General features: G+C 44.4%; 1 protein-coding gene across 10 annotated transcripts in view; it reads right to left on the bottom strand.

Moving 5' to 3' along the window:
* Positions 1–25,072, bottom strand: part of RIN2 (Ras and Rab interactor 2) — a 207,812-nt gene that overhangs the window by 57,016 nt on the left and 125,724 nt on the right. For 9 of the 10 annotated variants that reach the window (XR_002831377.1, XR_002831378.1, XM_023761273.1 and 6 more), the window contains one exon: positions 10,006–10,106. Coding sequence is in view for 8 of the 10 variants with exons in the window: in XM_023761273.1 (XP_023617041.1) it covers positions 10,006–10,106 (101 nt within the window). In the remaining 2 variants the exon portion in view is untranslated. Of the gene's footprint in view, positions 1–9,611; positions 9,780–10,005; positions 10,107–25,072 lie in introns of those variants that run through there. The other variant, XM_006097521.3, reaches the window with a different exon arrangement.

The raw sequence follows: 25,072 nt of genomic DNA, 5'->3' as shown, positions 1-25,072 counted from the left end.
GACCACAGAAAAAGGTAGGAGTACTAGTAAATAGTACTGACAGGAAAGCTGCCTTAGGTTAAGGCAGGTGCAGGGAGTGAGGGATGGAAAAACCCAAAGTGGGAACCACACCAGCAACAAGTGGGGGGGGGTGGGGAGGGGGTTGGCTTTAGCAGCCAGTTATCAATGAGTTCTCATTTACCTGGAGTCAAAACCCATTTCCTGCACATGTAAATGCATTAACATTAAAATGCTAACTTTTGGCCCTGGCTGGTGTTGCTCGGTGGTTAAAGTGTCAGCCCACTCACTGAAGGGTCTCAGGTTTGATTCCCGATCAAGGTCACATACCTGGGTTGCGGTTCACTCCCCACCCCAGGTCGGGACCAGTGGGGAGGCAACCAGTTGGTGTCAATGTGTCTCTCTTACATAGATGTTTCTCTCTCCCCCCCTCTCCTTCTGTCCCTCCCTTCCACTGTCTCTGAAAAGCAATGGGAAAAAATATCCTCAGGTGAGATTACAAAAGAAAGCTAACTTTTGTAAGGCATGTCATAGTTTCCATCTAGTCAACCCCCGATTCTAGTCTTCCCTCAGCCTCATAATCTTCAATGGCTAATGGAAAGAGCATTTGTCGGCAGACTTGAATCAAAGCCTCAGTTGCTTATTGATACCTGTAAGGCCTTGATCTGTTACTACATGTCATTTAGCCTCAGTTTCCCCGTCTCTAAAGATAGATTATTGTTGGGAAAAAAGGGAATATGGTACTAAAACAAAATCTGAAAAGAACTGATTCTAAGAGCCTGGACTATCTTGAGAACTCTGAGTAAAAATTCTGCTTAGTAGAGTTTCCAAAATGTCTCTTTAATTATCTCCTAATTTTAGAAATCCATAAAAACGAAGCAAAGCAATGTGTTTCCACTCTAGGACACAAAGACTATTCTATAAACAAAATTCTGGAGCTAGTTTTGTCATTTTAATAGCAACCTTTTTTGAGGGTGGCTCCTGGCAGGTCCTTGAGGCTGGAGCCATCTCCATTCTTGGTAGATCTAGACCCAACCTATACTCTGGTGCTGGCCATCCTCAACATTCAGATGGAAAGAAAAAAGAATGAAAGGCTACTTCTCTTGATATTTTTAAATTAAAATTTCCACCCATATCTCACCTCTCTGGGGCCTCCCTTCCTCATTCTGCTGCTGCTGAGCCTTCAGCTGTGTCCCAGCCTCACAAAGCCTTTTCACATGACGCTGCCTCAACCTGCTGCCAGGGCAGGAAGGTGCAGCCCAGGACGTGGCACTACTATGGAGGGTTCAGGATTCCAGCTACAAGAGGCCAATGAAGAGGTGTCTTAAGAGTTAAGGACCAGACAGAAGTTGGGAGTCCTGGAGCAGTAAATCCTTGCGTATATAGGAAGAAGAAAGCAAACACAGCCCAAATGGCAAGCAGTGGCGAAGATGCCAGGCTTGGTAGAAGCTGGATCCAGGGCCTCCAGGACTGGGAGAAGAGAAGTGATGGGTCTGTGATCAGTGGTTTCTGAAAATATATTAATAGAAAAGGCCTCTTATGTAGAGAGACAGAGAAAACAACAGCTCATACTGAAGAGATCCATCTGATAAAAATTTCTGGCACAGGAACCAATTCTAATTTTTGTTAAACGCATATACATACACATAGCAAACAAAGAATTCCCAGAAAACCTTCAATTTCAAAGATACCTAGTAGTTGATGTCCAGTGATTCCTTAATCACATTCAATCATGAAAACAGTTCTTTAGAATCTGTGAGGCTGAATTACATGCCTACTCTGTAGTATTTAAGCTGGGAGAGGAAGGGAAGTAAAAATTCATTCTGGCTAACGAAGGGGCACTGGGTAGTTTCTCAGTTTATTGCTGAGAAATTACCAGGTGAGTTGAGGAAACTTACCCACCACCCAAGATGGGAAAAGCAATGGGCAGAGGTCTCGGGTAGGCGATATTCTCGTAAGGATCCTGGCCTGTTTACCTGTTGTGAGAGATAGTACAGGCCATCCTTCTATCTCCTATTTGAGGTGAAAATGTTAGAAACTGATGATAGAACTGGGCTTGGGACCACTTCTCTGACTTGTGCAGTTTACTGACCCTACACCAGTGGATAGGCCAATCCCTTGGGGCCTTTTTTGTCCTCTTAAATTCCAAAAGGAAAATGACTGACATATTTCGCATCGCAGATTTTATTCCTGCACGGCTAAGGACTGCTGCTTTCGGAGCAGGAGGCCTCGACTTCTTAAAAAAGGTTTCTAAAACCATGTCGCAGGGCATTTGCGAAAAACTTTCAGGACCTTCGGCGATTTTTAAGTTCTATCTACTGAGGGCTGGGAAGAGAGAACAGCACGGAAATGGGAACAAAAATGTGTGTCTGCCTCCGGGGAAGAGACACTGCCATTTTCACAAGAGGAGGAAGATTTGGTGGCTTTTTTTTTTTTTTTTTTTTTGCTTATGAACTTCCTCTCGTGGACTCTTCAGCGAAGGCTGAAAAGGGCAGATATGGAGCCAACGCTGGCAGGGACCTTCATTCATTCCTGTAAAACTAAGAAATGAAACAAAGAACCTGTTGTCCCGGGCACCCCTGCAGCTGAAAACAGGAGAAGGCGCCAGGCGGCTCCCAGTCTTGGCCCACTGACCTTGAGCCTAAGCAGCGGCATGCACCAGGCTTCACAAATTGGCAAGCATTTCGTGGATTTGCAATTCTTGGCTTTTAAGTGCCTTTGATTACACTGGTGTTATTTCATAGCTGGATTCAGTCCGTACAACACTCTAACCAAGCAGATATTTAGTGGCAGAATCAACTACCAACATAGCAAGGCAAGGTCTGTAAAGGGTAAAATATATCTACCTTAGAGTAAGTCCATACTGCACTCTAACCAAGCAGAAATTTAGTGGCAGAATCAGCTACCAACATAGCAAGGCAAGGTCTGTAAAGGGTAAAATACACTGAGTAGCCAGATTATTATGACCACCTGACGTGTGTAGGCAAATTAGCTATAATTTCCCGCTGAAGTTGCTAGAGGACCAGATCATTATAAACGTCTGAATAGCACAACATACCTAAGTATCGTTGCTGATCAAGTTCATCCTATCATGTTGATGGCATATCCCAATGGAGATGGCTTCTTCCAACAAGATAATGCGCCATGCCACAGTGCTCGTATTTTGCAGGAGTGGTTTCAAGAACATGAGGGAGACTTTACCTTGCTTAGGTGGCCCCCACAATCACCAGATCTCAATCTAATTGAGCATTTGTGGGGCAAAGTTAAAAGAGCCATCAGGCAGCTGGTTCCACAACCATCAAGTCTCACAGAACTGGACAGTGCTATTCATCAGGCATGGTGTCAGATTCCTCGCATCACCTTTCAACATCTCGTGGAGTCAAGGCCAAGAAGAATCGCCGCAGTATTGAAGGCAAAAGGTGTCCCATCAAAGTACTGATGGGGTGGTCATAATAATCTGGCCGGTCATAATAATCTGGCCACTCAGTGTATATCTACCTTAGAGTGCGCCCTGTGAAAATAGTGTGTACCTAGGGGAGCCAGCCTAGGATACACTGTGGATTTCCAGGATGATAAAAACACACACTGGTAAGTCAGTGAAATCATGTGTGATCCACCATTTAAATGCACAGAAAAACAAGGAAAGGATACATACAAGGCAAAGAAATCAGACAGCCAACAAACTAACAGGCCACTGGCTCAGGGCTGGGGCACATCCTAAGGTTCCCCCAGCATCTGAGAGCAGGCCCCTCTCCTGGGACAGTCGTACCTGTCCGAAAGGTTGTTTTGTTTTTCCTTTCCTGTGAGCTCCAGTCTGGTTCAATAGGTCAGGAGAGGCTCACAATCATTTGCTACATAATAGCAATTATATTTTGCAGTATCTCAGGCCCCTTGAAAAAAGTGTCCGGTGTTATCAAAGTTTATTGTTTCTTCTTGCACACGATCTATTTCTAAGAACTGTAAGTGTACATTCCCATAATTCTTAGAAATTTGTCGGTGCCTGCCTGTCCATATTCTTTCTCAAAGAATATCTGATGGGAAACAGAATAGAGAAACTCTGTGACTTGGGTAGGGATTGTGTTCGGAGAAGCAGTTGAAAATCTACTCATCTGAAACACCCAAGTAACACCAGAGACACGGCTGCTCTTTCCTCCAGTGGGGAGGGGTGGGCATCGCTTTGTTCAAACCAGAGGAGGTTATGTAGCGGAAACAGTTTTGCAATAAGACGTTTTCCTGCCGTGCCCACTGAAGATGTTCTGCTGTGACTAGCTTGATCAATTTCCCAGAAAGTGTTTTCTGATTTCAAGCCACCAGGAGTGTTTGGAATATGATTTCAAGGAATTCTATGAGATTGTCTAACTCTTTGCTCCTACTGTTACCAATGCAGCAACAATTAAGTTCAACTTAAAGAAAACACTTATTGAGTGGGTGCTATTTGCCAAAACACCTAGACAGTGAAGCCTGAAGTTTCATACAACCTAAGGGAGAAAGAACTGTAAACAAGCATCCTATAATGGAATGAGTACATAATAGAGGAATATACTAGATGCCCTGGGGACCTTGGGGAGGAAGCCGATCATTCCAGGTAGGAGGTTGTTTGGTCCGTCTTAATTGGCGAGACCTATTATATTAGGGAAGGTGTTTGTTGTTGTTTTTTTTAAGAACATGTAAGATTTCTTTTTTATTATTATTACCGAAGTAGAACTTTACATTGTGCAAAAAGAACAATGCAAAAATATGAAACTAAATACGACCATGAACCCACACCTGAGACAAAACCGCTTTTGATTGTTTGCTTGCTCTATTATTTCTTTGCCTGGGTGTGTGTCTTTTTAATGCCTGGAAACCATGATGAATGAAGAGAAATATTTCTATGTTGTGACTCAAGTACTTATCTCAGTGCTGTGGGACTCAGGAGTGGGGGCTCTCCAGTTTTAACAGCACATCATTTTACAATTTTCACATGTCTAAGTTCCAGGCTAAAGTCATGGGAATTCTGAGCTAGCAGCCAGTTCACTGGTTCATATTTATGGAAACCGTAACTTTATACAAAGGATTATCGGGGGTCAGGGGGCGAAGGAGATGAAAAGAGAAAATAACCTAGAAATTATGAGAAAAGTACAAATATATATGTACTTCTATTATTTATATTTCTGCTTATGAATCTTAGATCATAAACTCATAGCAAAACAAACAAAACCCAGTGAATTTCTTCCCACCTTTTAGATTTGCTTGCTTTACTTTGTTCAATATGCAGAAATATTATATGCAGAAATATTCACCATGCCATGAATTGGTTTGGCCAAGGCCATTAGCTGCATGATAACTAAGAAACGTATGTGCTTAAATCTGATACAATTATCTTTGGAACTTAAATCTTTTAAGCTCAGAATAAATCTGCATCCATCCAATAGTTTTCCATATTCAAAATATATATATATGTCCTCCACTTCAGTGACTTTGAATACAGAATTTAATGTCATTTCATATTATTCCTTCCCATCTTTTCCTTTTTATACATCAGATAAAAAGTGACTATTCTTTGTTGATTTATACCCACTTTTACTCATCTAAAGATTTTGGGGAGTGTATATGAGGTCCTTAGGAAGCAAGTTCAAGTCATTGATGCAAAAATCATTTTGCATTTTGTCTTCTTGCACGGTATCTGTGCCTCATCAGTGTTAGCCAGCAAAACAAATCTTTTCCTCTTTTCCATACTTGGACTGATGAGGAGTGGGGCTTAAATGTAGGGGAAAGAGATTCTGGTCTCTCTTCTTTTCTAGGGAGGATGCTTAAGGCCTGTCACACATTTTCAACTTTTTATTTTTCATGCACTGGCTGGGATCCCCTAATTGCTTGACAAGGGTGAAGTCTTGTTTATACAAGAGGCTTCTGATGCTCGAACACTTTTAGAAGATCCAAAGGGCTAGCACCTTTCATTCATCCCATCAACACACTGATTGAGTGGATGCTACATGACAGACACTATTCTAGGCACTGGAAAAAACAGCACCAGACACAGACCAAGCCCCCGCTGTCAAAACGCCCACCTTCTAGTGCCGGGAGGCAGAAAACGCACAATTACGCAAGTGAATATATTTCAGGTCTGCACAAGTTTTAGAAAGAAAAATAAAGCCAGCTAAGGTGACAGAAGAAAGGCAGGGTCCAAGGGTGAATGCTTCCTGGAGGAAGGGCATTCCAGGCAGAGGGAACAGCAAGCACAAAGGCTGCTTAGCAAGAAGCTGGCGGGGCTGGAGCAGAGCACTGAAGGGGAAGAGATGGTAAGAGAAGAGATGGTGAGGGGATGTGAGTCATATCCTGTGGGGACTCCGAAGGCCATGGTGGGGATTTTGGTTTTCAGTGAAAAACTACTGAAGGGCTTTGAACAGGAGTGACATGACGTGGATTTAAATGAACTAAAGTCAGATCATTTTCGATGCTGCTTAGCTAACGCCCAGAGAAGGGGAAGGGGTGAAAGTAGAGACAACAGGCAGGATTCTACTGTCATGGTGCTGGTGAAAGTTGTCTGATCCTGGATCTAAGTTAAAGGTAGAGATGCCAGGATGGGAGGATGTTAGGAAAGAAGGAGAGGCACCAGGGATGACTGAGGGCCCAAGCACCTGGAGGCATGGTCACTGGGATAGGAAGACCAGGGAAGAAGCAGGTTTGTGAAGGGAACTAAGGGTCTTGGTCTTTTTTAAGTTTGAGCTCCCAAAGGTCAGGCTGAGTGGGCAGCTGGATGCAAACGTCTGGATTCTAAGAGAGGACAGGCCTAGGGATGTAAGTCGGGAATCACCGATACACAGACGTATTCAAGCCGCGGGGCTGACAGAAATTACCTAAGAAATTACAGATCTCTTTCAGTAAACCATGCATGTGTTTACCACGTGCCAGCACCAGGTGAAGTCCTTCGCAGCTATGCATTCACTTAATCTTCCTAACAACTCTGAGGCCAAGTTCCATCATTATCCTCATTTCACTAAGGCACAGAAATGCTTCCGTGTCTTCCTTGAGGGTGGTGGGGGAGAGAAGAGGAGATGTGTGAAGAGGAGAGGCTCAAGGAGTGAGCTGTGGGTGCTCCAGGGTTAGAGGGTCAAGAAGATAAGCAGGAGCCAGCCAGGAGCCTCGAAGCAGCAGCTGGTGAGGGGAGAGAAACCAGGGCTCATGGCATCCCAGAAGCCAAGCCAAGCAAGTGTCCCAGGCAGGGAGGGTGGGTGTACCTTGTCAGACGATGCCGGTAGGTCAGGTGGGCTGGGAAGTGGGAACCGACTATTGGGTGGATAAAAGGGACACCTGCACTCTCGCTAACCTGGTTTTGAAATTCACTCCCTCCCATTTTGAATGCAGGCAAAAAAATCTCAGCAGCTGAAACTCTGTCCCCAACCAAAACTCTAGATGTTTCCATGCTCAGCGCATAAGTATTGCTTATTCTCTTCTCCGCTTGCAGAGGACAGCAGCTCCTAGTCCCACTGCCAGACCTCATCATTCACTGTGTTAATAAAGAAGTACCAATGCTATGAAATCATGTATTTTTACATTCTAACCATTGTATTCCACTATAATTGTTTTCCCTCGTCCTCTTACATGTTTTACTTTATGCATTCAAAATATTAATCTGCAAAGGGGTTCATAATACAAGAAGAGGTTTCAGATCTCAAGCTCATCTCACTATTAACCATGGAAGAGCAACAAAAAGCCAATGCAGGTTGGGGAACAGCGATTTCTAACCTAGGGCACCGGCCTGACACTTAGTCCAGCATTCAACAAACTAGGGAACCACAGACACTTCCTGGTGACTGTGGGTGGAGTGGGTGAGGTCATATCACAGCTCACGCTCACCAGCCATGAGGCTGCAAAAGGCCACTCACTGCCAGGCATCTGTGCAGCCACCAGAACACGCCCAGTTAAGGTCCTGAGGGGCCGACTGCTTCTTCTCTCTCCCGTGTTCCCACTGGAGGCGGCCCTGCCTGCTTCCCTGCGACCACCCACAGCTCTGCTCCGACTTCACTGTGGAAACACCACCATGTCCTCTGTCCCCTCCTTCTGTGTTATCCGTCCCTCCTGACGTCATAGGCAAAATGGAAGAATTGATAGCAAAGTCACCAATCCACGCTTCTAAAACTCAGCGAGAGACGCCAGTACAGAAGCCACAGCCTTCTTAGTCAGACTTTTACCACAAAATACGGGTCCCTTATCAGCAGAAAGAGGGTCACACAGTGCAGTTAGGAGCTTCAATGAGATCCAGCTGTAATGCATTTAGAACAGTGACTGGCACGTGGTAAACACCATAGGCATTGTTAAATCAAGACAATCTTGCCTTTTTTTCCCTTTCTTTCCCATCAAAGAAAGTGCCAAGTAAAATGCCTCTGAAGTTTCATAAATTCAGTGTTAAGCAATATAGCATTCAAGAATACATATTAACCTGATAAAACAAAGTTACAGTCACTCTTCAATTTAAAAAGAAAAAGACTAGAAGCGATGTTAAAGAGTAAATGAAGGCCCAGCTCTCCCACTTCAATGCCCACTGCAGTCAGAGACCAAGCTGTTGCCAGCCCTTATCACATTATTACTCCTTCCAGCAAGCCTAGCATCTCCATGGCTTATATGCAGGAAGGATCCTGTCTGTCCTCTGCAGAGTTTGGGGTTCACCTTGTAGTATTATGTTTCCTGGATGTGGGGAAATCAGTGCTATGAACTCTCTCTTCTTTACCTTTTTGTCATCAGCCTGGACCCCCAATTTATTTTTAGCTTAGTAATGAAAAGGGTAAAGAGAAATCCCCTGGCTAAAGTTCCATGGAGTTTAAAACTACTCAGAAATCATGGTGTATTTGTCCAGATTATGGGGGGAAAATTCACCAATCAAAGCCATTCACATTGAAATCAAGAGAAATTATAAAATGCCCAGTTCTGCTCCAAGTGGCTTGGGGGCCATCTGGTCTACCCCTGTCATTTTGTAGAGAAGGAAACGTAAGGCAGAATGTGCACAGCTATGGGAGAATACGGTTCCTCCAGAGACAGAGGAGTTAAAGCACCACCTTACAGCTGCCAAGTGCCTCCCTGGGATTGCCACTCTCCCCTCGAGCTAGGGCAGGGAACAAGTCCTGCCAGTTTGAAATTTGCCTGGACAACCAAACCCAGCTGGTTCCCCTGCCTGCCTTTGCAGTTGACTCCTGCCTGTCTCAAGACTTGCAAGCAAATCCAACTGGGTGAAGCTCACCCTCACCCTGCACAGGCAGCCTCAACCCCATTTCCTGGGTAAAAGGGCACACAGATCACAAATCTGGCCTCTCAAGCACCAAATGTCCATGCCGTTCAGCCGTCAGTATATTCTGTTGTTTTGCTAGCAATGAATTACACGGTCTAAGAGCTGGATGAGGTTTGACAAGCTCCTCCAACCTGCCACCCCCACCCTGATCTGGCACCTCCATTCTCCAGATAAAGAGCAGTCCCTTACTACCTACTCTGATCCATGAAATACGTTCACAATATATCATGCTTAACCAGGACAACACACTGCCTCCCCTTTCTTAGTCATTTACAATCACATCCAACTGTCAGAACACGGGGCTGCACCGCAGGCTAACGGCTATGGTGGGTGCTGGGGGTTTTCTGACCTGAGAACGCAAAATGAGTCCATCCTCTGAGTGCTCCCCTTTAAACCTCCTGGAGACTGATACAGGCTACACTGAGTTCTATTTTGCGCACGGAGGATCCTGCTGCGTTATTGTTTCCATCACTGTGAGTAGGTGGATATGGCAGATAGAATTTTAGGTTTCCGGGTTCTGGTGCCAGGAGGAAGGGAAAGGTTGTAAAGTTCAAGTGCCTTCGCAGGGATTAAAATAAACAAGCAGACAACTGGTTCCTAGGCCACTCCCACCTCCTCCAGGGTTTCATCTGGAGCGGCCACCACATTCCCAGTTCCCAAACCTGAGGAGCCCCGGAAATGGCACAGTCCTCAACACCAATAGGGTCCACTTAGCTCCCGTCTCGCCTCATCGCCTCAGTCACCTGTGGGCTTCGGTGGGTTCCAGGCCATTTTCCAGGCTGACATCTGTCTGCACCATCTCCTGTTTCAGTTCTCCGATCTCCGAGGCGATTGTGTCAATAAGCTATTCAAAGACAAAAATAGTGTGACGTCAGGAAGTGGAAGTGAAGAGGCGTGCCCAGGGCCTGGGGAGCTTCAGACACTTCAGTAGGGGCACACAGATGACCACTTTTTTTTTTTTTTTTTTTTACCATGGCTCTGTGAATTTCCTCTTCTCAGAGGAAAGAAATAAAAAGGGAGGGAGCAGCTTCTTAGAAAGAGGAAGAACTTTGGTTTCGGTACTGCCCTAAAAAAATAATATGACACAGTTTGGTTTCTCAACATGAACACAAAAAGGAATAAGCAAATCCTGGTCAAATTAGGCCTCAACACTTATATTGTCAAGGTGAATTCCCTGGATTAAAACTTACACAATCATTATTCTGGTTACAGAAATAAGCATATTTTAAAGACATACACAGCTTGCAAATCAATTCCCAGTGACACTAAACTTATTTCTCACTTTATTTTTATTTTTTTCTGGTCAGAGAAAACTGTTAGGGAAAAGGGAAGAGAGGGCTACATTGGGCTGGAAGTGTGTGAGTGGGTGGGTGGGTGAACCATGAGGAGAATGGAGGGGGAAAGGCGTGGTCTTTTGTCCTCTACCCACATGCTGGGCAAGGGCTACATCTGTCCCTAAAGTTTGGTCTAAATTCTTGAGCCCACATATATCCACTCATACAGCAGACTCTTTCCTGGTTATAATTAGGCACTGTATGTGTAGAGCGGCTCTTAAAGTGTGCCATTGCTCACGAATTTTTTAAAATGTTATACAAATTTACGATGTCAACACGTAATTGCTTATTTTAAAAAAATAAATATCTTAACATTTTCTTCATTTATTTTCTAATACAGCAAATATCTGTAGATATATTCCACATGAACACAGGGCTTTGAAGTCCTCCATAATTTTTAACAGTGTGAAGTAGTCCTGGGACTAAAAGTTTGAGAATCACAATTCTAGCTAAAGACGTGTTGTATTGTCTCCAGCAGCTTTTATCCCACCCAGACTCTGGGAGAAATTTCATTTGATGGCCTAGGGCCCGTGGTCGGCAAACCGCAGCTCTCGAGCCACATGCGGCTCTTTGGCCCCTTGAGTGTGGCTCTTCGTAAGCCTTAGGAGTACCCTAATTAAGTTAATAACAGTGTACCTACCTATATAGTTTAAGTTTAAAAAATTTGGCTCTCAAAAGAAATTTCAATCGTTGTACTGTTGATTCATGGCTCTGTTGACTAATGAGTTTGCCAGCCCTAGGCTATTCTAAATTGTTGACCCCATCAATTCATTCACTAATTCAACAGAATTCTGTGGCCACCCACTTCTTGCCAGGCACTGCAAGTATAGAGTAAGGTTGACAATTGTCATGGAGATGATATCCTGGTGGGGTACAGACCATAGCACTTAGCAATGAGAAGTTCCAGAATGAGCCCAGCTGGTGTGGCTCAGTGGTTTAGCATCGACCTATGAACCAGGAGGTCACAGTTTGATTACCAGTCAGGGCACATGCCTGGACTGTGGGCTCCATCCCCAGTGTGGGGCATGCAGGAGGAGGCCAATCAATGATTCTCTCTCATCATTGATGTTTCTATCTTTTTCATCATTGATGGTTTCTATCTCTCTCTTCCCCTTCTTTCCTCTCTATGAAATCAATAAAAATATATTATTAAAAAAAAAAGAAGTTCCAGAATGAAAAAAAGAATAGGGTGATACTACAAGATCGAACTACTATATAGCTAGGGTGGGGTGATCAGGACAGAACTTTGAAGAAGTGGTGGATCCCTGAATGACAAGGGAGCCATGAAAAGATCAAGGGAGGAGCCCTCCACATAGAGAAAGTCCCAGAGGCTGGAGAGGCATTGTGGAAGGAGAGGCAGGCAGGAAGCAGATCTCATTGGCCTTCTAGATTACAGTATCCTAGAATTTGAATTTTCGATACTAAGAACCATTGGGGGATTTTACGTAGGGGAATGGCATTTTACTTTTTTAATGTTCTATAAAGAGCGTCTTGCCTGCTGGCTAGAGATGTTTGTAAGGGCAAGAGGACAAATAGCAAGACCAGTTAGGAGGCAACTGCAGTGATCCCAGCAAGAGATGATGGTGGCTTGGACCAAGGTTGTGAGAGCAGCAGTGAAATTGGAAAGAAGGGGGGAAATCCAAGAACAATATGACATAGAAACTGAATCGAAAGATGGGGAAAAATGGGAAAGAATTAGGGTTGAGGAGGAAATCTAATTGGGCAGTGGGCAGGTTAAGTTTAAATGGAGTTGTAATAGCCACTAATTAAATTTGTTAAGTGGCTTTTGACATTCTTGATGGAGCTATTCATACATTTAGAAGTCACTGGCCTATGTGTTAGTATTTCAAAGTCCTTTGTCAGGGAGAGATTGTCTAAGGGGAGAGTGTAGATGGAGAAGGTGTCCCCACAAATAGCTCTGTGCACTCCCAATACCTAGAGGTCAGAAGAATGAAGGCCTCCCAAGTCCTCCATGCTTGATCCATCCCCTTTGTGTGTGACTGGGTATGGGCTGTGGGTGGAGCTTTTAGAAGCACTGGGGCCTTGGAAGAGAAAATGATCAGGAGATCTCATTTTACACACATCCCAGTGGCAAAATCTTAAAAGTCTGATAATACTCGAGGATATGGAAAAGCAGGAACCCATATGCTGCTGGGGAGTATTGCTCACAGAGTCACTCTGGAGAGGAGTTTGCAATATCTTGTAGAGTTGAAGATATATAGACCTCCTGGTTACGCACTCTAAAAAAACTCTTGCACATGGGTGCAGGGAGACCTTTATGAGAATACTAGAGGCTCCATGCACGAAATTCATGCAAGAGTAGGCTTTCCTTCCCCCGGCTGCTGGCACCAGCTTCCCTCTGGCACCTGGCTTCCTCACAGCCCTGGCTTCACTTGGAAGGTCGTCCAGAAGGACGTCTGGTCCAATGAGCATATTACACTTTAATATTATACATTTGCTGCACACTACTTTTAAGAAAACCAAATTATAAGCACCTATTTGTCCATAAATAGGAGAATGGATAAACTGAGGTATAGAATACTATACAGCAGTTAAAATTAATGAACCAGAGTATTGAGGAAAAAACATACAGCGTAAGAAAAAGTCTTGTTTAGTTGAGTCAAACTGATGACGATTGCTGGGAAGAAAAATCTCAATGGACTGAGAAAATATTCTGGAGAATGGCAGTTCTGCAGCTTATTTTATACATTAGAATCAAAGGAGGAGACGTAAAGGGGGAGAGGGGTGCATGAAATCCATTGGTGGTAGATTAGGGAGGCAGGAGAAAACAAAGTGGGACATCTCTGAGCTTGGATGAAAAAGTAAAATGAAGAGACACATACTTATTTTACATTATGTAAAGTGGCTTTTGACATTCATGATGGAGCTATTTCGGTGGATCCAGGATAGTAGCACAGAGAGATGGTATGTGAGCCGCAAGATAATATGGTCTCACGCTCTGGTGCCAGCAGTTGTGCCTTCAGGGGTCTAGACACTTCAAAGATATGTTATCTTAGATGCACAAAGACAACAGACAATTACTCAGTCATAAAAAAGAATGAAATCTTTAACCATTTGCAACAGCATGGATTAATCTAGAGCAGTGGTTCTCAACCTTCCTAATGCCACGACCCTTTAATACAGTTCCTCATGTTGTGGTGACCCCCAACCATAAAATTATTTTCATTGCTACTTCATAACTGTAATTTTGCTACTGTTATGAATCATAATGTAAATATCTGACATGCAGGATGTATTTTCATTGCTACAAATTGAACATAATTAAAGCATAGTGATTAATCACAAAAACAATATGTAATTACATATGTGTTTTCCGATGGTCTTAGGCAACCCCTGTGAAAGGGTCATTCGACCCCCAAAAGGGTCGTGACCCACAGTTTGGCGACCCACAGGTTGAGAACCGCTGATATAGGATTTGCTTGTAAGTAGATAATGCACCATAAACATTTCTCTCTATTAAAGAAAACCGCTGATCTAGAGGGTATTATGCTCAGTGAAATAAGTCAGTCAGAGAAAGACAAATGCCATATAACTTCATTTATATGTAGAATCTAAAGAACAAAAGAAATGAACAAACTAAATTGAAACAGACTCATAGACACAGAGAGTGGACTAGTGGTTATCAGAGGGGTGGTGGTTGGGGGACTGGGAGAAAGAGGTGAAGGGATTAAGTACAAATTTGTAGTTATAAAATGGTCACGGAAATATAAGTAAAGCACAGGAAATATAGTCAATAATATTGTGATAACTATGTATAGTGCCAGCTGGAGTACTGGAAGTATCAAAGGGAACACTATGTAAAATATCTGATTGTCTAAGCACTAAGCTTTACACCTGAATCCAATAAAAATAAAATTGAAGGAAAAAATATCTTTAAAAAAGAGAAGCTAAAAATGGTTGCATTCATGTATAAGTTTAAAACCATGCAAAATTGTATTACTAAGTGTTTGCACACTACCTTTAAGATATAAAGACTACTCCAATATGCACTGTGGGATTACACTCCTAACCCAGGACAGCGACTCCCTCCGGAGGAGAAATAGATGGAGGTATTTACAGGTAAAGGAGATTAAACACATGTGAGATTTTATTTTTTTTAACTTATTTTTAAAATTGATTTGAGAGAGAGGATGGGAGTTAGACAGAGAGAAATATTGAAAGAGAAACAATGATTGTTTGCCTCCCCACGTACCCCAACCAGGGATGGAACCCAAAACCTGGGTATGTGCCCTGCCTGGGAATCGAACCTGCCACCTCTTGGTGTATGGGATGACACTCGCAACCAGCTGAGCCACACCAGCCAGGGGGAGATTTTATTTCTTAAAATGAAATGGCAAACTGATAAGATTTGACAGAGCTAGTGATTGTTTTAGTATTATATGGGATTTTCTGTATGTTTAAAATACTTCAGAATCAAAGTTTTAGAAAAATAAGAAAAGAGGTGGATGTGTATGAAACTGGGAGGAAATGGAGGGATTAAGAAAGTGGGAGGAAGTGGGGTGAGTCAGGGGAGTCTGAGTGTCTGAGCCAAAGCCCTACCACTCTAGGCTGGGGTCCCCCCTCCCATTCTTGGTCACGGCTGTGATCTCAGACAGGACAGCCACACACAGCCCACCAGGGAGCAGAGAGCCCTGCTGGTGGAGGGCCAGCCACAGCCTCAGGCAAACATCTACAGTAGCTAAAAGATTCCCATCCCAGCAGTAAGAAGGGTCACTTGGTACATTCACCCTCTCCACCCTCAGCCACCTTCACGGCCACTATTTGATTTGAATTAAAAATCCCCAGTGGCCTTCTCCAGGAGAAGACGCTGACCCCTCCAGCCAGACTGCTTCCTCCCGACACTGCTCCTGCTGACACGTTGGCTGCACCGCCAGGCCCTGGGCCCCCCATTGCTCCTTTCTCTATACCTGGACAAACACAAAAAACCTACAAACTTCAGTTCTCACCTAGCAGCACTCAGCGGAAAATCACAGGTAACACCACTATCTGCAATGCAGAAGGGACACACAGTGATGCCAAGACACAAAGGCGGACAAGAACAGAGGCTGCAACTGGCTGGATGGCTATGGGACCCTTCCTGGTGGATGAGGGGTCTTCCAGTCCCCTCCATCTCTCACTCTGAACCCAATATGCCCATCACCCACAGCACATAGGGATTTACCTGAGAAATGGACCAGAGGTTACTGCCTCTCCCAATGATCTGTTTATATACCTTCCACCAGCAATAGTCCGCGCTGAGGTCTGCCCAGGTGTCCCTGATCTGCCCCGCATTGTTCCCAGGTACACTGTGTTCATTTTCAATTCCTGTAGATGTTTGATAGCATCCCTCAGTAACCTAAGCTCTCCCATGGTCCAGGTCTGTTGTCAACCAATGGTCACTGGTGCCAATTCAATGCCAATAGGAATCCCCAATTTGGAGTGCAGTGAAGAAGAAAACTTTATTCAGTGCAAACAGCTCAACTGTGATACAGCACCATGGTGAGAACAGTGTGACTATGGAACAGCTCAATAATGAAACAGCGGCTGTGGAAAGCACGGTTGTGAGGCAGCCCTAGGGCGAGGGCCCTCTCCAGCTGGACATCTCTGTTCTACTCTGTTCTGCTCCATTCTACCCTGCCCTCTCCTCTCCGGTCCAGCAAGACATCTTTGGTGTTCTGTCTTCTGAGTTTCAGCTCCCTTACCTTTACGTGGAAGGGGAAAGTGCTCTGTAAGCTAGGGGGAACTGACCTCTATAGTCCCTTATTGGTCCATCCTCATGCAAACGAGGACTCCAAATCCTTGCAGTTTGATTGGTCCAAAAAGCATTGCCCTGATTGGCCAGAATGGAGCTGTTCTGATTGGTTGCTTAAGATGCTAATGTAGATATAGCTGCACAGCTCTGATTCCGTGGGGAAAGTCTCAGTCCTGTTGGTTAAAACACAATTCCAGGAACTCGTTTCTAAGGGTTGGCTTAGGGGACAGGAACAGAGGACAAGCAGGCAGTTCAGTGTAGGAGTCAGGTAGTTCAGTGCAGGCCTGTCCCTAAAGTGTGGCTTATGTGAGCCTGGAGGCCCCTGTTTAGAAATAGTTGCTAGGGTTTGTTTTTTTTTCTAGGCTCTTTTTAATTTTTCCTTTCCTTCCTTTCCTTTCCTTTCCCCTTCCCTCCCTCCCTCCCTCCTTCCCTCCCTCCCTCCCTCCCTTCCTTCCTTTTTAAATTGAGAAGTTAGCCACCAGGAGTCCTTTATGATAGGTGTCTTTTTCAGGATCCACAAAGCCAACAGCAGTGTCAATGGAAGTGCTTTCCCAAAGTTGATGCTGCTAACAAGTTTCTCAAGGTCCACGAATACAACCCAAGACCCCTGCACATCCCTGTCCTTGTCCAGAGTTCCTACAAGAAGGGGAAGGGCTGCCTGAGCATCCGCCAAGCTGGTGAGCAAGCGCTGCTTCCACAACCCTGTTTTGCTGCCAAGGCTGTGTGGGCATCTGGGGAGGTGGCAACAGAGGCAAGAGGCTGTTATTCAGTATAATCAGAGAATGAGACAGGACACCAATTTCCAGGAAACTAAGTTGGTGAGACAGTGGTTCTTATAACAAAAGGCAACATTTGTGCTCTTTCCAGAAAACTCCACAAGCAGTGACCTAAGGCCTCAGTCCAAGAGACAGCCACGTACAGGGCATAGCGGAGCCGCACTGAGAAAGCCCGGGCGTACCTGTGCTAGTTAGGTCCAGCTCTGTGGCTGGGGATGAAATGGCCTCTGTTTCATAGCAATGATCACCATTATTATAAAGAGAAAATTTAAATAGGAAGGGGGTTTGGGGAGCTTTTTAGGACTTTGTTACAAAGTGTTTTAACCTCTTCTTCTTTTTTTAACCCCCCAACACCCTTTGCCCCTCGATAGAGTCAGCCAAACCGGGAGGTCCCGAGGGTTTTTGAGGCCAGGTCTTTTTGCCCTCAAAACTAAACGGGGGTGGGGGGGTGGGGGGGGGGGTTGAGGAGGGAGTATGTGCAGAGAGAGAGGGTGTTGCTGGCAGGAAGTGAAGGTCTGTAGCCACTCTAGGGGGAAGAGGCCAGAGAGAGGGAGCCTGAAGAAGGCAGGCCAGGCGTTGAGTCTCTGGGTCCCCTCCCTCTTTCTACTCAGAAGCCCAGTGCCCTAGGCCCCCTAACATGTAAGCCTCTGTGCATGACACAGGAAGCCTAGAGTGCTCACCTGGGTGGTTTTCATGCAAACTGGCATGCAGGCCCAGGGCAGAATTCCAGAAGCTCCAGGTTCTTTCTTGGCCCTTTGAGGTCACACCCAGGACTCAGCCTGCTATACTCCAGCCTGGCACAGATATCTACCCCGATTTGCAGCATTTTGTAATCATTCTAGGTAAATTTCCAGTAGGCAGGAACCTCACCTGGGGGGCCACACTTCAAGCCTTGTAGTGTTTAGAGGCAGTCTAGCTTGCAGCAACTACCTGGTAGCTTGGCAGCATGAGCTAGAAGTGGTGAGCAGACCAGCTTTGGGTTGAAAAAGACCTGCCCTCAAATATCCTCAAGGCCTCCTTTTGGCTGACACTGGGGACAAGGGGGGTTGGAGGATTAAAAAGGACAATTAGATTAAAACACTTTGTAACAAGTACCTGAATGCTCCTGAATCCTCTTCCTATTTAAATTCTCTCTTTATATTAATGGTGATTATTGCTATGAAACAGAGAGGCCATAAAGCTAAAGGACACTTAAAAAGGACTTATACCCCTCCCAACCTGGAGAGGGGCCATGTCAGCCCCAGCAGCAGACCTGGGCCTACAAAAGACCAGTGTTTGTGGAGCCCAATCTTCTGCCTGACTGCCCAGAAGTCTCTAACCTCGAGATCTGCCTGCTAGAGGTCGATTTTCCCTGGCTGGGTGAGGGAGAGACGTCGCCATGTGCAGTCCCTGTTTGCAATCGAGGTTGGAGGGAGGGAGAGGGAGGGACTTCAAATCTTTTCTTTCTTTTAGGGTTAGATAAAAGGAGAAAAATTATCTTGAAGGTCCTGTAAAAATGAAATGAGAAAAGTGCTTATAGAGCAAGTTGTGATAAAACACTGTAAATTCCAAGTCTAACTCAGGAATGTTATCAGTTGTTTGAAAAGGGCTGTGTAGCTGATAGAGGGAGACTTGAAACCAAGGGTGTGGGAAAAGTCAAGTGCTTGGCTTTCAGCTATGGAGTTTCTATTTCCCAAGTGCATCCGCTTGGCCTTTACAGTCCCATCAACTCTGTGGGATTAGACCCACCTCCAGGTCATGAAAACCACAAGGCCAAGCAATTCCCTCTCCTGCCTGCTTCCGCGGAGGTAGAGGAGCTGGATTGGTGGGTACACCTCACTGGGGTTTGCTAAAGTAGTCTGGAACATAATGGGCTTCTTATAAACTTTCACACTGTCACCAAGGAAACAAAAAAGTAATGAAGACTTCTTCCCTTTACTTGTAGAGTGTCTGGGAAATGATGCTAGAGCATCTCAGAACCATGCCCTTTTTACATCTCCTATGGGTGTTTGCATGTATATTTAAAATTTTTAATTACATTCACAAACATAAACACATGAATACATTCCCACTGAAAAACAGATTACTGTAGTTCAAGTTAATCTCCCTGGACCACGGCCCATAATCCTTTCCATCTATTATTATCAGTTTTGTGTGTATCGTTCTTGAATGTTATGATCCTGTGCTTTTTTTACCCAGTGGAATCGAAGGAATCATATTGATGTCCTCTAGTTTGCTTATCATAACCAACAAAATGCCGTGGAATTTATCCACACTGGTAAAGTAAGCCCTAGTTCATTTTAAGTGGGAACGGTTTTCCATCATAGGAATATACCACTCAGGGACATTCCACATATCCATTCTATTTTGACAGACATGCAGGTCGTTTCCAATGTTTTGCTATCACAAGCTGTGTTGTGATGAACATCCTGTGTAGCGTATGAAACCTCAGAGAAAATGCCGCATTGCTCTCCAGTTGGCTGTGTCCATCTCTGCTGTCTCCGCCCCCTTTGAGAGCATCCACCGCACTTGTCAGGTTTTTGATACACCACACTTTTAAGCTTTGGCCAACCTGATGAGTATAGTGGCTTTTTATTGTCTCAATGTGCTTTGTTGAGATTATATTGTTTGTATACTGATTGATTGTCTGCATTTCTTCTGAGGAATTGCCTATTCATTTATCTGTTGACCATTTCGAGGTTCCTTATTTTTTCTTAAGTTGTGATATAAATCTGCTGCCTCAACTATTTAAAAGATTTTTTTCTCATACTGCTTTCCTGTCTTTTAAATTCCTAAAGCTCTTAAGGTTATTAGAGTCAGAAGTTCATTATAGTTCCTGTTTTGTCTCAGAAGACATTCTTATTTTGAAGCAATCAACAGTCTCCTCTACTTTTTGCTAAGATGTTTTGCCTATTTACATATATTGTATTTACTTATTTGTAGGCCTTTCATTCATCTGGAATGCCATTTTAAAAAATGTTTTTATTGAGAGAGGAAGGGAGAGGGAGAGAGATAGAAACATCAAAGATGAAAGAGAATGATTGATTGGCTGCCTCCTGCACAGCTACTACTGGGGATCGAGCCTGAAACCTATGCATGTGCCCTGACGGGAAATCAAACCGTGACCACCTGGTTCATAGTTCGGAGCTCAATCACTGAACCACATCAGCCAGGCTGGAATGTCATTTTGAGTGTGGTGTGAAGTCAGGATGAGGGAGTGAGGGGTGACTATATTAGGGCCAGAACTGGTTTCCCCAAACCTAAACACTGCACTCTCAGATGGCTTTACTGGCCAAGGTGCCTTCTGCAGGACAAGGGATGTACACAGGGCAACCTTTCCAAACTTGCCTGAAGGCTGGGAGTGGCCCAGGAGGCAGCAGGTAGAATTCTGCCCTTGGTTTTCATTCCAAAAGGAAAGCAAATGAGCTCAACGGCATTTATGCAATAGTTCACCTAGCCCTGCTGATTCAAAACGTCCCCTTAATCACAATCAGAGCCCTCCTATTTAGAAAATAACAATATTCATTATCTTTTTACCCTACTTTCCCTATTTGAGTTAAAAATAATACAATACAGTTCCACACACTTTTTCTCTATCCACCCCCATACCATATTCTGAGTTAAGTGAAATGGTTTGATGTCAATAATTTTGATTTTAGCTCAAAGTAGTACATAGTAGTATTTAGAGAAAACAAACACACGTGAATACTTTAATACTTAAAAGCAAAATTTTGGCTAAATGCCTGGCTTGGAATTCCTTTGGCTCTGCTGCTTCGAGCAGCGTGCCCTTGTCCAGGTCATCTGACCCATTAAATATCCTGATCCGAGAACTGAGGCTACGCTGAGGCCTGCCCCTCAGGGGCTGCCTAATAAGAGTTCACTGAGGTGATGCTGCAAAGCCCACAGCCAATGTTCTTTAGTATTTGAGTATTTGCTGGTGGGCTGAGGGCTTACCGTTTACACCACCCACAGGTGAAAGTCAGAAGTCTGGTTTAAAGGGTGTGAGACGTGTGGGTATGTACATGTGTTGGCTAATTATGTCTGTTGGGGGACCCAGGTTCTTGTGCAAGGCCCATGAGGGAGACCTTCGCATCTATGTCCCCACAGGCACTTGAATTCCACGAGATTTGCTAGAGGCCTGATAAGCAAGGATGTACTCATAATGGATAGAAATATTTTAATTTAAGAAGGCCCCAGAAAATTCAGGACCTGGTGCCCCTTGTGTGTGTTGGTACCCCCAGGGGAACCTCAACATGTGGATGGACCAGGTTTCCATACAGTTTATCTTCTTGGACCCTCCTCAGATTTGAAAATCCCTGTAAACATCGCCCTGCACCACAGTGTCCCTTGAGATCAGGGCTTCCACAACAGGGGGCCCTGAAGGCCTCCAGAGAGCGGCCATGAGAAGGAAACCTGGCCCTACACAGCCAGCCCCAAGTCCTTTGAGGATGGCTTTCCAGCAGCCAGAACCGGCTTTGTCTGGCCTCCAGAGTCAGTCTTCCACCAATGAGTGACAGGCACTGGGGAGTAAATACTTCAGCTCCCTCTCCTCTGGCTGAGACCACTCTGAGGTGAGAGCTACACTGTCCCCAAAGTTACCATCAGGGAACTTTGCTTGAAATTGGACCCTACTCTGAGCTCCTGCTCTGCCCCACTATGGGATTCTCTTCGGAGCACTTCCTAATAATCCATTTTCATAAAAATCGTTGACTCTGGGCCTGTTTGTGGAGAATCTGAGCCATGATGCCCCAACCTTCCTGCTTGGCCCCCTCTTTCCCTGCCTGAGGTGGATGGTCCTGCTTGTGGGTTATTCCTGGAGCCAGGTGCTCTCCCGACCAGCCCCCACCTGGATGTAAATTCTTCACAGCAGGAATGCTGTCTCTGTGCTCCCCATTCCATACTCTGCGCTCAGGACAGGCCCTGGCATTCATGGGTTATTGAATGAATGAGTGCTCGTCCTTCCCCACCTTCCTCTTTGTAACTTCCCTGTTCATTTCCTTCTAGACCAGGGGTAAGTCAGGACAGGACACAGGGGGGTTGAGCGCCAACCAGTCCATTAGACCTTGGCTGGCCATGATGGGGAAGTAGCTGACGTTGTAGCAGCCATTAAAGAAGCACTGCTCAAGATATATATATTTCAGAGAGGAAGGGAGAAGGAGAGAGAGATAGAAACATCAATGATGAGAGAGAATCATTGATCAGCTGCCTTCTGCACGTCCCACATTGGGGATCGAGCCTGCAATTCAGGCATGTGCCCTGACTGGGAATCGAACCATGACCTCCTGAGCCATGCCAGCCAGGCTGCTCAAGAGTTTTCAGTTAGTCGCCACCAAAAATGCCAATGTGGTTGCACATCCAGAATGCAGCTGTGCTCTCCTTATCCACGGTTAAGTTCTCATTGAGTGGAAGCCGGTGGCTTTAAACATGGCCCCCCAGTGATTAATTTATAAGCTGCCTCTACTGAAATGGAAGAAACCGACTTGGCTCTACCTTGGCCAGCTGGGAAAGGCCAGGTGGGCCACGCTGATACATGTGCCGCTGACTCCGTGCAACTTCTAGAGGCCTAGACTCGTTTTGTGTGTGTGTGTGTGTGTGTGTGTGTGTGTGTGTGTGTGTGTGTGTTTTCTAAACCATATTGCAATGATACTGCAGAGCAAACCCTCTGATATAACTTTCAATTTGGAAAAATAGAAGAGAATTTAAAAAAATAGTTCAGTACATGAAATATGGAAGCAGCTAGTGTGGTATATTTTGAAACAGTCATTGTGCTAACGTGCTGATTTACTTTGTCAGTTTCTGAGGCCAGTATTGTATTAGATTCTGCAATGACCTCGGAAGTCATAGATATCACCAAATTACTGCCCATGGCTTTGAGTTTTAAGGTTAAATAACAAGGCAAATGAGAGAAGCCCATGAAGAATGAAGTTCTTCCTAAGAGTTGGCACTAATGTTTCTATAGTCCTGGTTAGTTTTAGCATTTGTGTTATAAGTTTGATTATGCATTTTTTTCTTTATATTTTTAGAGTATTTATTACACAGAAAGCTTTAGGTCTATAATGGAGAAGAAAAACAAAAACTCAGTGTGCTTGCCCTGGCCAGTGTGGCTCAATTGGTTGAACAACATCCTGTGCACTAAAAGGTCACCAGTTTGATTCTGGGCCAGGGCACATACCTGGGTTGCAGGTTCCATCCCAGTCGGGAGTGTGCAGGAGGCAGTAGATCGATGTTTCTCTCTCATCTCTCTCTCTCTCTCTCTCTCTCTCTCTCTCTCCCTCTCCCTCTCTCTCTCAAATCAATAGAACACACACACACACACACACACACACACACATTGAAAAAAACACACAAACACAACAATGTGCTCCATCAAGTTTAGGATATGGTCAATTATAAGATACACTTATTTTATATATCATCAAGAAAAAAGATTCCCTAATTAGAATTATACCACACTCTTAATTATAAAATATACATGATTTCATAGTTGATAAAATACAACAATCAGAACATTTTAGATTGAAGTGTGCTAACCTATGTCTTCATGGAGCTCAAGTTGGGGTCTGAGATTGTGTTGGTCAATTGTTAATGTCCTGTTTTGCTGTCGTATTAGTGACAAACATGCTGCGTGAAGACTAGCATCTTGGAATTTACAAAATGGGGTGACCAGCAGGCATTCCAGCCTCTTGAGCTCCACCTGGCACCCTCTCAGGTGTCACAGGGCTTTCGGGAGGCACTCTGCCATGACAATGGCTGGCAGCCTGGCAGGAGCAGGCTCCTGCACAGTGAGCAGGCACCTCTGCCCTAGGTCTCAGTTGGGAGGCAATTTGCATGGGAAATGAGAGCGAAGCCCTGGCTGTGATGCCCTTTCAATCTTTAAGCATTTAGAGGAATTGCAAGGCCAATGTAGTGTGGGTAGGGTCACCATTGAGATAAACTTGTCCACCCACACATGGGTTCAGCCACAAAAGGTTCCTACAGTTGAGAAAACTATGCAAAACTTGAAGCAAAAAAAAAAGTTTGTTTTCAAAGTCACAGTTGGAAGCCGACCTGAGTCACCTAGGATGTCACTTTGTTTGATTCTTTTCTCTGATTAAGGCACAGACTCTACAGAGTCACATGCAGAGCTTGTGGAAGACTGATATTTGTTTGGTAGACAAGATGGCCCTGTACATCTGTAGTCAGTTTGTATTAGGTTGAAGTATATGAACTTGCAGTGATGGAAGGTAAAAAACGGTTGAAGATCAGCAATGTCAAGCTTATGTCTAATCTTGCAGAGTTAGACACACAAGCTGGCTGACAGCAGCTGTTACAGCTGGCTCAAGATGGGATTCTTCCGTCCACGGGCTATTTACCTGTCTCTGCCATCTGGCGTTGACTTTAACATCCTGTTGATCTCCCCCTTAATATGTTAAATAATTCTTTGATACATATTCACTATGCATTTGTATAAGAATTATGATTTCTCACTTTTTGAAAACGATCTCTGAAGTTCATCCATATCCGTGCTGTTCTAAGAGGCGTGACAACTGTGTATCTTTGGCCGTGTGTGTGTGTGTGTGTGTGTGTGTGTGTGTGTGTGTATAGATTTCATTTTCCTCAAGTGTTAGGTTTCTAACACCTCCTTTGGCTCAAACTTTTGAAATTGCCAGCTGTCCTTTGCCTTTCCGGAATGCAGTGGCATGAGCGCTGCAGTCACATTCACTTCCCTTTACCACCTCCGGTTTCCTTCAATGGGCTTTCTAGAAGCGCTGGAGGAGAAATAATGACTCGTTCCTTTCTGGAAATCAATCTGAATGTATATTTCAACAATGTAAGTATGAAAACTATTGGCTTCAGCATTTCTAATTCTAGGAATTGACCCGAAGAAATAATCAGATAATGTATAAAAGCATATTTTTGGCAACATCATTTATAATAGTAATCAATGAAAAAAGGATTAAATATTTAACAGTGGATTCATCAAAGTGTG

Source organism: Myotis lucifugus, unplaced genomic scaffold, assembly GCF_000147115.1.
Source record: "Myotis lucifugus unplaced genomic scaffold, Myoluc2.0 scaffold_205, whole genome shotgun sequence".
Classification (NCBI taxonomy): Eukaryota; Metazoa; Chordata; class Mammalia; order Chiroptera; family Vespertilionidae; genus Myotis; species Myotis lucifugus.
Note: the sequence above shows the minus strand (reverse complement) of the source record. Positions and strands in the feature narration are given on the sequence as shown.